The 14544-nt window shown below is 39.0% G+C and overlaps 1 protein-coding gene across 6 annotated transcripts in view; it reads right to left on the reverse strand.

Annotated features, from left to right (window-relative positions):
• The window catches only part of ADARB1 (adenosine deaminase RNA specific B1), a 74143-nt gene that overhangs the window by 26514 nt on the left and 33085 nt on the right, over window positions 1–14544 (reverse strand). For 4 of the 6 annotated variants that reach the window (XR_006169458.1, XM_042822461.1, XM_042822462.1 and 1 more), the window contains 2 exons: window positions 9728–10668; window positions 793–907 (listed from right to left, as the gene is read on the reverse strand). Coding sequence is in view for 5 of the 6 variants with exons in the window: in XM_042822461.1 (XP_042678395.1) it covers window positions 793–907; window positions 9728–10668 (1056 nt within the window). In the remaining variant the exon portion in view is untranslated. Of the gene's footprint in view, window positions 1–792; window positions 908–9727; window positions 12069–14544 lie in introns of all 6 variants that reach the window. The other 2 variants (XM_042822464.1, XM_042822463.1) reach the window with 2 other exon arrangements.

Consider the following 14544-nt stretch of genomic DNA (forward strand, 5'->3'; position numbering starts at 1 on the left):
CCCAAAAGAACAAGAAAAAAACTCACAGCACATAGCTGCATAAAGGCCATCCAAAAGAAATGCCACTGTACATTTATCACTGATCTTGGTCTGATTTGTACAGCTTAGTGGAGGCACCTCATGACACGCACAAAATGAAGTGCCCACTGCAAAGGATCAGTTGTACTGAAGAAAAAGATAAACCTTAACCTAAGGAAAATTCAGAGACAGAATTCAGTTTAGGATAAAGATTCCCTGTTCTCAGTGTTCAGGCTGAGCACGTATCTCAGGACAGCAATCAGAGACCTGTGACAATACTACTGTTTGCACTTGCATACTAGAAGCAGCTGCTGAAACACCAGGTGCTTTCTTTTTCACCAGAACAACTGAGACACAAAACACTTAGAATGAAATGCAGCACAACTTACTAAACAAAGTGCAAAATTTTAAACACTTGGAAAGCAAGCATAATATCCTACATAACACGCCAAAAACAAGGATGCCACCTGTGTGAACAATGTGATGAAATGTATTTTAGACTTACTTTCAAAAAATTTCATACTTCATTCTAAAAAGTACTTTAAAGAGATCTATTTTGTGGACTGTGAGTTACCTCAGAAACCTCAACTACACAGAAGACAGCAACTCAGGAAACAGACTAATCATCCTTAGCCTATATTTAGTGCACATTCCAGATTAAACAGTAAGCATATATTTCAATATTGGTTGACTGAAAAAAAAAGAACATAATTTCTTAGAATACAAACAAAGCTTTGGTGTTTAGACAGTTAAAACAGTACTTTTTATTTTTACCTGTTGTCATGACAATTCCAGCAAGGACTTTTCTACGTGCATGTGGAGAAGTGAAATTTTCTGTCAAATCACAGAATTTATCTACAACCAAGCGTGCAACAGCATCAGCTAAAACCTGTTGGATCACACAGAAATGCACATTAGAAAATTAAACAACCTTTAAAAAAATACAACAGTGCTATGTTATAAAGATCTGCATTTTTGAATGATTCAACACAACAGATTAAAACTGCTTGCATTGTTCGTTTTGAAACTAGGCAAAGATTTTGATGCATCTTCAGTACATCAAGGAGGGCCAGGTGTAAATTTCAGGCACATTGAACACTCTTTATATGTCGTAGAGTTCTGTGTGCTTCACACCTATTAAAACAGGGTCACACAGCCCTAAGACAAGCATCAGAGTATCTAATGTTCATGATATTATGAACACCTGTGGCTTAGCACAACTGAATAAACAGATGGGTCAATATTTTCATGCTCAAACCTCAAAATACATCATTTCAGCATCAACACTGGACTTGACAGGAAGAATTAAGTGTAAAACCCAGCGTCTTCAAATCGACATGGAAACCTTTTATAACAGTCAAATGAACTACCTGACTACTACGTACTAAGAATTAATTTCTTTTCAACAGTGGTTAAATTTTCTTCTTTTTTAAAAACAAGATATTTGCAAATTTAAGAGAGGCACTTGTATAGCATACCTATGTCAAAATGAGGAAGACTTATCTCTTTCACCTGAAGGAAAACTTGCAAATGGAGAATAAACTCTGAAAGAATTCAGGAGACTGTGTGACTTCATCTTCCCAGAACAATCAAGAAATTAAGAAAATTCCAAGTTTAACTGGGTATTGTAGACTGGGGATAAAAACATATGCTTAAAAAATACAGAAATCTCATCTCAAACTATTGGAAGAAGAATCCAATGTATTAAATTAGACAGAAGAAGCAAAAGAAATGGTGGAAAAACTGAAACAAGATTTGGTGACACACCAGTTTGGCTCTTCTTGCCGTGGATAAACCGTTTCATCTCTATACAAGTAAGTGAGGGTGCTGCTTTAGAAGTCTTAACCCAAAAATGGGAAGACAAAAGAAAACTTACAGCATACCTGTCTAAATTACTAGATTCTGTATTCTGTGGATTGCCAGAATTTTTTCAGGCACTGGCAACAACTGCCTTATTGTTGGAAGAAAGCAGGAAATTCACCTTTGGAGGACAACTGACCCTCACCAAGTAAAGAATATGCTTTACTCAGAAGGCAGAAAGGCAGCTAACAGACTCCAGGATACTGAAATATGAAGCTATATTAATAGAAAGAGATGATTTAGCTATAGTCACTGTCTATCCTGAATCCTGCCTCCTTCTATTTGAAGGGAACTGAAGATACAGTGAACATTATGTGGAACATAATTGTTTAGATTTAATCAATTATCAAAGACCAGGTCAGACTTACAAGATATACCCTTAAATAAAGCAGAAATATAGTTTATAGATGGATCCTCTAGAGTGGTACATGGAAGATGATCTAATGGTTTCACCATCATCAAAGAGACAGAAGGAAAAGCTGAGGAAATGGGATGTTTCTCTGCTAATTGATCAGCTCTAACTTGTAAATTACATGCATAAAATCAAGCACTAAAAGTGTTACAAAGAAAACAGTGAACTATATATACAGACTTGTGATATGTGTATGGAGTCAAAAATTCAAAAAAAAAAAAAAAAATTGGGAAGAAAGGGGTTTAATAAACAATAGAAGGAAGGAATTGTCCCATGAGGCATTGATTAGACAGGTTTTGGAAAGCTTGTTATTATCTGAGAAAATTGCCATAGAGCACGTAAAAGGGCACCAAAAAGGAAACCGTCTCTGATGAGAAGACTAAAGAAGATGTCTTGCAGTCAGAAATGAAAATGAATTAGAACTACTTCACAGAAAGATTTGGGAGTCTCACCTTATGAGCTGCTTTTTGGATTACCAAACTGTTCCCCAGTTTGAAACTAAAAATATTTTCCTCCAAAACTATATTTGGGTTGCCTTCCTCTGTATCTTCTCTCAGACGCCAGAGACTGTTTTGGTAGATAACTATTAATAATAATGTAGATTGGATCAATTATATTTACTACAATTTGCAGAGGTCCATAAATTATACTAGAGATGCTATAAAAGATTGCAGAACAATTAGATGCCACTAGTAGGATAGCATGGGAAAATAGGATAGCATTAGACACGATGTTGGCTGAAAAGGGAGGAGGTTGTGTGATGCCAGGCGGTCAGTGTTGCTCCTTTATTCCTAACAATACTGCTTCAAATGGCATCATAATTAGGACACTGCAAGGACAAACCACTCTGACCAATGAACTGGCAGAGAATTCAGGAATAGACACTTCACTTACTGGATGATTAGAGTCTTTGTTTGGTAAATGGAAAGGAGTAGTAGTATCCATACTTATATCTTTGTGGTAGCAGGGGTTTTAACAGCAGTTGGCTACTGAACTATCCGCTGTGTTAAAGAATTGGTCCAGTGGCTAATTGAAACCACCCTATCTAAGCAGATGTCAGTAGGGCCACCACTGTAAAGATGTTGATGTTATGGGAAGAAGTAGAAAATGGTGATCAGGACAACCTCTGCACAGAAGAGAACTGTGAAGGCTGGAAGTCACCTACAGGACCATGCCTTAATAGAAATTGCAAAAAGCAGTAGTTGTTTAAATAAAAGTAAGGGGGAATTCTGGGAGACAACATATTGTTTTTGCAGAAGAAATAGAATGTGATACAAAAGGGACATATCTCGGAATCCATGATACCAGGTAAGTGTTTGTGGGAAACGGGTATTCTTGAGAAATAGAAGACTGTGAAAGAATGTCATTTTTAGAGCTAACAGGAAAATCTGGCTGGCATTTTAACTCTCCTGCCTTGGGAAGATTGCTGGAAAGGAGGTGGGGGCAACCAAAGGTAACATCTTTAAGACATACATCTGTATCCAGAACTGCACAAGAAGAAATAAACTTATCTGGCAGATACATGGCAGGATAAACTGGAGAGGCAACTAATTTGTGGATTTTGCTTACTTGGTGAGACAAAGAAAGATGGACTTTTTTCAACTACCTGCAAAGGGGATGCACACATGATATGCAAACAGGAGAGAATGTGACCCTGGAAGTAGGGGAGGGACACAGTACTGGGAACTAAGAGATGTAAGAGCTTTGTTTCTTTACAGCAGGCACTTCTGCTTGCAGAACACCTACCACTGCAATTGCAAAATAAAATACTGTTTAGTGAGACTCTTGCCTGAGCCTCAGCTATTGGCTTGCGAGTGCTTCTCACAGCTTGAACCTCCACTGCCATACCACCACCACCTGACTCTGATATCTGGTAACAACAAACAAGGCTGAGGTACTTAACTTTTTTGCCTCTGATAACTCTGATAACTGCTTGCCACACAGCCTTCAAACAACTGGTTTAGTAGCAGGGAACTAGGGAAGCAACATCCCTCCCACTGTAAGTGAAGATCAGGTTCGTAACCACCTGAGGAACTTGAACATCCACAAGTCTATGGGTCCCAATGTGATTCATCCCAGAGCTGTGGGGGAATTGGCTGATGTAGCCACAAAGCCACTCTCAGTGATATCTGAAAAGATGTGGCAATCAGGTGAAATCTGTGGTGACTGGAAAAAGGGCAACATCACACCGAAATTTTAAACAGGTAAAAAGAATGAACCTGGGAACTTTCAACCTGTCAGTCTCATCTCTGTGCCAGGGAAGATTATAGAACTGATCCTCCTGGAAGCCATGCTAAGGCACATGGAAGGCAGCAAGGTGATATCAAAGAACCAGCATGGCTTCACCAAAGGCAAATCCTGCTTGACCAACTTAATGGCTTTCTATGATGCTGTCACTGCATCAACAGACAAGGGAAGAGCACTGATGTCATCTATCTTGACTTTAGTAAGGCCTTTGATGTGGTACCCCACAACATCCTTCTCTCCAAGTTGGAAAGACAGAGATCTGATGGGTGTACTGTTCGATGGATGAAGGACTGGTTGCAAGATTGTACCAAGAGAGTGGTGGTCAATGGCCTAATGTCTGGAAGGGGATGGTGACAAGTGGTGGGCTGCATCAAAAGCTGTGCAACCAGCAGGGTGAGAGAGGTGATCCTACCCCTCTGCTCTGTGCTGGGGAGACCTCACCTGGAGTACTGCACCCAGATAGAGATTCCTCAGTACAGGAGAGACACAGACCTGGTGGACTGTGTTCAGAGAAGGGCCACAAAAAAGATCCATGGAATGGAACAGTTCTCCATTGAGGACAGGCAGAGAGAGCTAGGGCTGTTCAACCTGGAGAAGAGAAGGCTGCAAAGTGACCAGTCAAGTTATGTGGCCTATCGGTATCAAAAGGGGAGCTACAGGACAAAAAGGGACAGACTCTTCAGCAGGGTCTGTGGTGATAGAAGAAGGGAAAATGGCTTCAAGCTCAGGATGGGTAGATATAAGGAGAAAATCTTTTATGCTAAGGGTGGTGAGGCACTGGAACAGGTTGCTCAGCATTGTGGTTGATGCCCCATCCTTGGAGACTTCCAACGCAAGGCTGGATCAGGCCCTGGGAACCCTGATCTAGCTGTGGTGTTCCTGTGCATTGCAGGGGTGTTGGACTGGATGGCCCTCAGAGGTCCCTTCCAACTCTAAGGATTCTACGATCATAAGCAAACATAATAAAACAGGAGGCATTACTTTCAAAGCAGCCCTCATACAATATATTTAATACATAAGTAACAAAACATTTTAATTCTTAATATTTTTATTGAAACTTTTTAAAAAAGAAAGCAATAAAACAAACAAAAAAAACCATGTGGGATGTTTGACTGTTTTTGTGAAACTAACATGAGTCTAGTTCAGTGGCAGTGGTTGCAATTCTTAGTGAGGTATCAACGGGTCCATCAGAGATTTCTGATGAAATATTACTCATTCTGTGCTTCATCCTTGTCAATTAATCACAAATGTATGTACTGCCAAAAAGCAATGACATGAATAAGGTGTGATTGTGAAGTGAGAAGCATTTTCGCTATTAAGAGAGGTCTTATGGAAGTCTGTTAAGGAGACATACAAATTTTTTTAGTTGAATATACGATTGCATCTCTATAGATTCCACCTGAAAATTTTAACTTAATGTATTTATACTGACAGAAAATGTAGTTGCAAACATAAATTTATGATTTTTTTGCAATCCTGAAACCTATCCTCAAATTCCCATATCAAAGCAGAAATCAACGCTCACATTTTTCTCTGTTCACAGAAACACTGACTGTGTTTAGCCAATGTATCAAAATGCACACCAGTGTCTGGTTGTTGCTGAATGCACACGTGGGGCCAGGTTGGGTCACTTGACAGGGTTGCTGCCTTTATAGTGTGAGTTGTCACACTGCAAGCTGTGCTGGGCCACAGGTCCAACATGTCTGATTTAATGCCAAATCAGACTCTTAAATGTTCTGATGATATTAACCTGAATATGTTGAAAGATACAGCTGTCATTTGCAGAAAAGAATAAAACCCGAAGTCCACATTTTATGGCCCTTTAGTATTTGCTGTGACTTATGGCACAATACAGGATATCTTGCTTGAGTGGAATGGGAGGTAAAGCAAGATGGCTATCAGTTTACAAAATCTAACTGGCCATAAAAATATTTTCTTTGTGTTGGAGAGGTAAAACCCTACCATGCAGGACTGACAATTTCTCCCACTTTAACACACTAGCTGAGAAGGTAATAAAAGCCCAAGGCCAGATTTTCAGCAGATTACCTTCATCTGCTCCATGGTACATGACAAAATTCTTGCCGGGTTTAAGTCATTTTTTGAACAAAGATATTTTCCTTATTGCAGGCAAGTCTTTCACCACTCACAAAAGGTCAAACTGTAAACAAGATTGCTTAGCACAGACTGGCTGTAAATGTTATAAATCACAGGACATTGATTAATCCACTGTGCTGACCAGAAAGCAATACCCATATCTATTTTATGAGCTGATGTCTAATATAATGACCTCCACCAATCTTTGATAGCTTACATGTGTATTTCCACTTTTGATTTCCTCCAAAGAGCTTGCAGCTACCAGAAGGTGTGTAACTACTGACATGCAAATTTTCTCACACAATCACCATTATCAGCATTTTATTTTGTCTACAAATTAGTACAAATCCCACCTTCATTTACATTGCTCCTGTACTCTCCAATGTTTATGATTTCAAGACAATATCCAAATTTAACATCGTTATGTATACTAACCCCAGAAGAGCAATCATTGTTAAAAAACAAACAACAAATCCCATAAATGAAGTAGGACCTCACTGTGGCCTTCCAATATTTGAAGGGAGCATATAGTAGACAGGAGGGGGAACAGCTGCTTACAAGAGTGCATAGTGATAGGATAAGGGGGAATGGTTTTAAACTGAGACAGGGGAGGTTTAGGTTGGATATTAGGAGGAAGTTTTTCACCCAGAGGGTGGTGAGGCACTGGAACAGGTTGCCAAAGGAGGCTGTGGATGCCCCATCCCTGGAGGCATTCAAGGGCAGGCTGGATGCTCTGGGCAGCCTGGTCTGATGGCTGGTGACCCTGCACATAGCAGGGAGTTGGAACAGTATGAGCATTGTGGTCCTTTGCAACCCAGGCCATTCTATGATTCTATGATTCTATGATCTAACACCAGCTCCTAAAAAATCACAAAAGCTTAAATCCTTGATTATTCTCTATAATGTACCAGACCATGATTTAATTCCAGTAACTTCACAGTCAATTATAAATAAAAGATAATAAAACACAATGACATGTAGGAAGTCAACAATGTCCTAATTATAAACTGATCAAAAGACTCAAAATCAATAACTGGCTTTGAATGGGGTCCATACGACAGACCACCAGCAGCCTGCATAATCCAAATTACACCTATAGACACTACAGATCTCTGTTTCATACTGGAGCAGCCTTTATGGGGGTGCAGTAAGACAGGTAAAATGTAAGCTGGTCCTAAGTTATGATTTGGTGTACACAATATGGGTATCAAGGTCAGTTTATGACAGCTGGGAGTTGTAAATTGTTTGCATGTTTTCTTTGTTATTTAAACTCATAGTGCTGGTCTCTAATGCCCCATCAGGGCAAATGAACGCAACAAAATTTCTGCATATCATGCACAACCTATCTACAGCAACAGCCCACCTGTGACACGGCACTCTGAGGCAACAAACAGTGGTTCACAGGACTAAGAATGCAGGACAAAACCTCACAAAGCAAGAAAATCAGAAGTACCTAGCATTGTCACACGGTCCATTAAAGTCCCTTACTAATTTGTTATACATCTGCCAGACAAACATCTTTAAGCCCATGGAACAACGAAAGAATGAGCTGAGAGGGAATATAATGATTTATCCTCACTTTGGACTTACAAGTTGCCCTGAACAATTCTGGTACATATCACTTCTTATTCTGTTCTCCTTCCTATTGCAGTTCAAATTTTAACCATTTTAATGATTCATGGCAGTGAAAATTTTTGGTGTCTGATGCCAAATACACCTATAAAAGCTCTGTTTTAAAAGCAGTCTTTAATAGCTAAAGAAATCACAACTACTTGCAACAGCATAACCTTAGATTTCAAAAAGGAGGAAACATTCATCAATAATGCAATACTGTACAAGATTATTTAAAAAAATTGAGAGAGAGCATTTAGGAATTTCTTAAAACGCATATTGTCCATGAAACTACAGGAAACAACACACTTAAATATATTTATACTCTTTTAACTCGACATTATTGAATAATGTTGAATCAAACTAATACAATATTTTAAATGAAATTTAAAATGATATTTTAAAGATAACAAAGGCCAATGACTTGAAACTATCTTTAAAACAAACAGAAAATTGCAAGGAATTCACAGGAAAGTATATGAATTTAGGCAGGCAGATAATATCCTTAAAAAGACCGTATCGGTGTAATAGAAAGAGGGTGTTAATTATTACTGCACTTATACAGGAGTAAAGCAAAAGCAAACAAGTGAGAATTTTTCATCATTAAGAATGTAACAATTATGCCATTCCAACTTCTTTGTATTTTTTGGTCTCTGTCTGGTATGTTTGTTACCTTCCCTACTTGTGCATTGATACAAACACCTGAGCTGGCAAGAAAGTAGCAAGAATGGCAGAGAGAAATCCAGGCTTCTCAGATTTATCCCAGCTGCTTACATAATACATTTATTTATTTGATTTAAATTAATTTTCATCCACATTTATTTGCCTAAGTAATTTGCATATAGTCATTAATTAATTTTATTAGAGCACAATCTTTAAGATGTCAGTTATTTAACTACAGATTATGGACAGGAGTGTTGCCGGTCTGACTTTCATTCAGACCCTGGAAATGAGTGATGGCTTCGTTAGCCTCATCTGACCTGTCCTTGACTTCTATGATTCAACTCTGCTAACATCAACAACTTCACTTTGCAGAAGATAATCTTCTGCTCTGGTAAATATGACTGTGTCAGATAGCAATACCACCTGAAGCATTAATGCTGACTTGAACTCCACCGGCTGCCTGAGACAAGTAAACTATGGCTCAATCTTTGCTCAGTGCAAACAGTAATGTAAACTGCTGTCAAGCTGTGCTTTGTGCCCTATTAGGTGGGATGATAAAGGCTGAAAGCATTAGCAACAAAACCTCATCTCCATCCAAAAGAATAGGAATGTTGCACACAATTGTCGGAAGCCACAAATGGATCAACTAATGTAGTGTGCGTATTTACAAATACGTGTATGTCCACACAAACATGCACACATACACACTCTCATCCACACAAGCAGAATAAGCAGAAATGTTGAAGCTGATTCAAAACAATTCATCTTGGCTATTTTCGGTAATCATCTAAATGTGCTGGCAAACATCAAAGGATTTCTCACCTGTGGCAAATGTAACTGGAGCCCCTCACTAGGAATGGGCTGTCGAGATGGAGTCTGGTCCAGCTGCATGTTAAACAAGGATGCCAGGGCTGACTGAGCAGCCCGAGCTTTCGCAAGCTTTTTATTCCTTCCCGATCCTTCAAATGTTTGCCCATCCACAGCGACAGCCATGACAAAGTTTTTGGCATGGCTCTCCCCGCTCTCTGAGAGAAACTCATACTTCAGGCCTGGCCGGAGCTCATTCAGGATCATTACAGGATTCTTCCCACTCGCGGTCGGGTATGGCAATGATGCAGGCAGAGGCAACTGAGTAAGGCTACTTGCCACAGCAGCTGATGGCAGACCATACTCCCTGCTGGCGCCAAAGGAGCCATCCCCATTGGACCCTAGGTAAAAGGAAGCATCAGAAGGAACTGGAGTTTCAAATCCATTGAAAAGTGTGTCAGGAAAGTCTGCCTGGTCAGAGGTGAAGTCCGTGTTGACAGAGAGAGTCCTCCCCATGGCCAGGTGTGCTTCTGATGCATTTGGGAACTGGACAAATGACCGCAGAGCTTTCTCAGCAGCGTGGAGCTTGGCTTTCTTCTTTGTGGGGCCAGAGCCCTCAAACACCTGTCCGTTAACCTCAACAGCCATCACAAACATTGGGGCATGAACTGGCCCCGTCTGGGACAGCAGCTTATACTGTAAACCAGGTTTGATCTCATTAAGTTGCATCAGGGCATTCTTTGGCAAGACAGGACCTGGTGTTTTCTTCCTCTTCTTAGGGCGAAATTTGGAGTGGCCATTGTTGCCTTCCTCCAAAGGCCGCTTTCTGCTGCTGCTGCTGCTGCTGCTGCCACCATTGGAGAGCTGAGCCCCCTCCCCGGTGCCTTGTGCACTGCCATCCTTGGGGGGAACGTTGTCCATGTTGCGGTTTTCTTTAACATCAGTGCTGCTTGAACCTGCGGTGCCCAGAAAGAGTAACTTACAATGCCTTTGTTGCAGGATCTTGTAAATGCAAAATTTATAGATTCCTTTATCTCTCTTTGTAATTGGTTAAGTGATGTGTGCTCACAGATTAAAGCTTTTGCAGCATAAATGGAGAGCAATACCTCTTAATAACAAAGAACACATTCAAGACTTTCAAATTTGCTCTTGATACTTTCATACGACAATAAAACACGGAAGCTTTTTTTTCAACAAACTGATGCTGAAGTAAAATTTTTACTCATAAATTACATTTGAAGTGAAAAATGCCTTAAAACAGAAAAACATTGTATTATTTGTAGGATAAACTATCAGTAGTAAAATAAAAACGGATACTTCAGACCAATACTAGGAGATTTACATTTAATTATACTTTATTCTTATTTTATTCATATTGCATTTCTGTCTCACATGATTTTATTTGCTCAATTCAAGAAATAAAATAAATAAAATCTGAGTCGTGAAAAACAGAGCAGTTCTTTGTTAGCTAGGCACCTTGACTGAAAACTGTATGTTTTGCTTCTCTGTAGCTATGCCATATTCTCCAAATTCAATCCTTTTTTTGCTCTTCCCAGTCTTCAACAGAGGCTAGCATAGAGCACAGCTCTTCTCACAGCAACTCTGACCCTTTAGCAGCATACACTGAACACAGCTGTTAAAAAATTCCGCGTCTAACTTAGACTGCACCAGAAAACTACTATACATATGTTTTCACACAGCCTTTGATTGAGAAACCTTTTTTTGCCATTTACATGCAGTGTTTAAATTTCTTGCAAAGTAAAAAACTGCTCTCTCAGATTTTAAAACAAATAATGAAGATTGTCTCTTTAAGACTACACAGAACACAAAATGTGTGACAAAATCTACACAATCACAATGATGCTATTTTAAAGGGGAAGAAAAACAATGTGGTATTGCAGCATTAATGATTAATGCAATGATTTATTTTCTAACTAGAAAATTGGGGCAGTGATAATGTTGGATATAGATTTCAAGAATTACACTTGCTGTAACGGGAAAGATCTCATTTTTACTCTGATTAAAAAAAAGAATGAAATGACTTATTTGTGCTTTATAGCAACATTCATGAATGAAAAGGCAAATTTACTTGGTCAAGTGTTTCTAACTCTTCTGTTCCAAGACTTCAGAATATCTAGTACTATATTAAATTCACAGTGATAATAGGTAATAAATATTTATTGAAATTGGAGCAAATGAAGATGGAAGATCTCAACAAATTTCAAATCATGCTTTCTTAAGTATTCACTACCCTGCACACATCACTTAGCCCAGCTTACAAAGTTGATGGAATAGTTACTAAATTTTCATTTATAACATCCTCCAGCAAAAGCTCGATAGGTTACTCCTTTCGGTGCTCAAAGAGAAAAAAAAAGAAAAAAGAAAGATGAAAAAAAAAATCCTAACGTAGAACATCTTTTGTTAGATTTCAGTAGTGTAACAAGGAACTGTACAGTATTTAACACTGAATTCCAGTCAAATACTGTACAGATACATGAAACATTCAGGAGTATTTCATAGCTAGAAATCTGCTAAATTTAATAAAGAATCTCTTGTAATATTCAGCCACAAATTATACTGTCTGCAGAACATGCTGTGTGGAGACACAACAGTCAATACAGTGTTCATGTTTATCTCTCCTTACCTTACTACAGTGAAAGAATTTAAAGAAAATAGAACAAATTTTTTTAAACTTCCTTACATTGATTTTTCACCTAAAGTTGTAATCTTCAGAAGTCATCTAAAATTATCTAAAACAGTGCTTTTCAAACATTGTTCTTACTAGAAGCAACATAAATTTCCTGCAGAACAACGTAACTTTTCAGCTAAACAGATTTCTTCATTCAGTTAAAGCCAAAAAACAGCTTCTGTTCGCATTTTCCTCTTTATAACGAGTGTCTGTGGAAGCCACGTAAGGAAAATACGAGCTGAGCAGACAGCAACTGAACATACAAAGAGAAGTTTTATTTCCAAGTTCAACAGCTGGAGGAACTATTTAGTCAATTTCGTTACACAAGTACTGGAAATCATGTCCTGTTAAAGAGGGAGGATTTGCAGGGGGCAGAAAAGAAACTCATATGCTTACTTTGGTTTAGAAAGGAAAAGGAAGGGAAGAAAACTGCTCCTTGCCTGCAAGTTACCAGGCATGTTAACTTTAGAGAATCTGTAGGGTGGAAGAAACTAGGAGAGAGAGCAAGTGGGGAGCAAGCAGCCAGTGTCAAACTCCAGACACTATGCAAGTAGGCAAATTTTCACATCATTAAGATGATCCAAATCAAAACCCTACACATGGTGGAAAGAAAAAGTCTTTCTCTGTGAACCAGAGGGCTCTGGTTTGTTTCATCCCATTAAGTGCTGAACTGGAAGAAAGAACATCTGTTTTCCAGGATAAGGGAGAAGATTTCCTTTCAGAACTTTCCTTTAGTCCATCCTGCTCAGCAGCTGTGAGTTCCCCTAATTACCTTTGGGCTGAAAAAGAACTGACAGGTTAGTCAAAAAGTAGTATTAGCTAAGACCACCTGCTAAAGTCAGAGAAGTCACCTTTCATACTCTTTCTCATATTTAGACATCCTGAACTTCCTCCATTCCAGCTCCTCCCTGCTGTTCAGAAAGGGCTCTCATTCCACCAGGCCTCTATTGCAAAGCCTTATCATGGTGGAGGACTTCAGAATGGGCTTACTACCCCATCTAGCTCAAAAGCTAACTGACTGCCTGCGGGGCCAATAGCAGACCTCAGAAGAAGAGTAAAACCAGAACCAAGACCCCAGCACAACCGCAGAGAAATCTCCAAGCTTTCAGGGTGCTACAGCTCTTGAAGTGTCCTTGAGGGGGCATGATGGGGAGCTGCAGATGTCTTTTTTTCCCCCATTTTTTCTAATTCCTGTTCAAGACCATACACACTCTTGGTATCACTTCTGAGTTTCATTATACACTGAATGAAAACATATCCCATTGCTTGCTTTGAATCCCCATCCGCTAATCTCACCTAATATGTTGTTTTTAATTTGTTGATTTCTATATGTTATGGTTCTAATAACAGCAATGCTCCTGATTATGCATGTATATCAAGTGTTTCAACCTTGTCACCCCCCATCCACCACTTTTTGAGCAGAAATCCATTGGGTGTTAAGGAGCAGGACACGCTGTAGATTTACCTTTTTGCCGTATTTTGCACTCTTTTATGTTCTGTTAACACTTTGTTTTAGAGACCATAAGACTCTGAGATGTCTCCCACACATTTCGAAGGGAATGAGAAACCCTGAAATCTCTGTCTGACTCAGGATTCCATGAAGCTAGGAGCAGCAGTACTTAAAATTCTGCTGCTCTACACCAGAATACACAGAAGGCACTGACCATCACTCCATGCGCTTTCTAAAACACAGCTCAGCTCATTTCATGTGTCTGATTCGGTGTGCTGCCAGTATCACAGCTAAAACAAGGCAGGAGAACTAAAATTGTAAATGTTAAAACATTGTCAAGCATGTACAGTAATTAGGAGAGGTCTGATGAGAAAGAAGATTACCATCTGAACTATTAAAATAAAAAAAACCTCTCCATCCAGTAACAGGCATTTTCCTTTTTTTTTTTTTTTTTTTCCAATTTCTTGCAGTTGACAACAAGATTACATACACAGTCTTGATAGATCTAACAAACAAAACACAAGATTTATAAAAGTAACTAACACTATATTTTATATATGTACATGTATGCTGGAATTCAAGAAGCATCTGGACAGTTCTCAGACATATGGTCTGATTTTTGGGTGGTCTGACATGGAGTTATGAGTTGGATTCATCTTTATGGATCCATTCCAACTTGAGATATTCTATGAT

This window comes from Centrocercus urophasianus, unplaced genomic scaffold, assembly GCF_019232065.1.
Source record: "Centrocercus urophasianus isolate 14NV4802_14NV808 unplaced genomic scaffold, USGS_Curo_1.0 seq_20, whole genome shotgun sequence".
In the NCBI taxonomy this organism is placed as follows: Eukaryota; Metazoa; Chordata; class Aves; order Galliformes; family Phasianidae; genus Centrocercus; species Centrocercus urophasianus.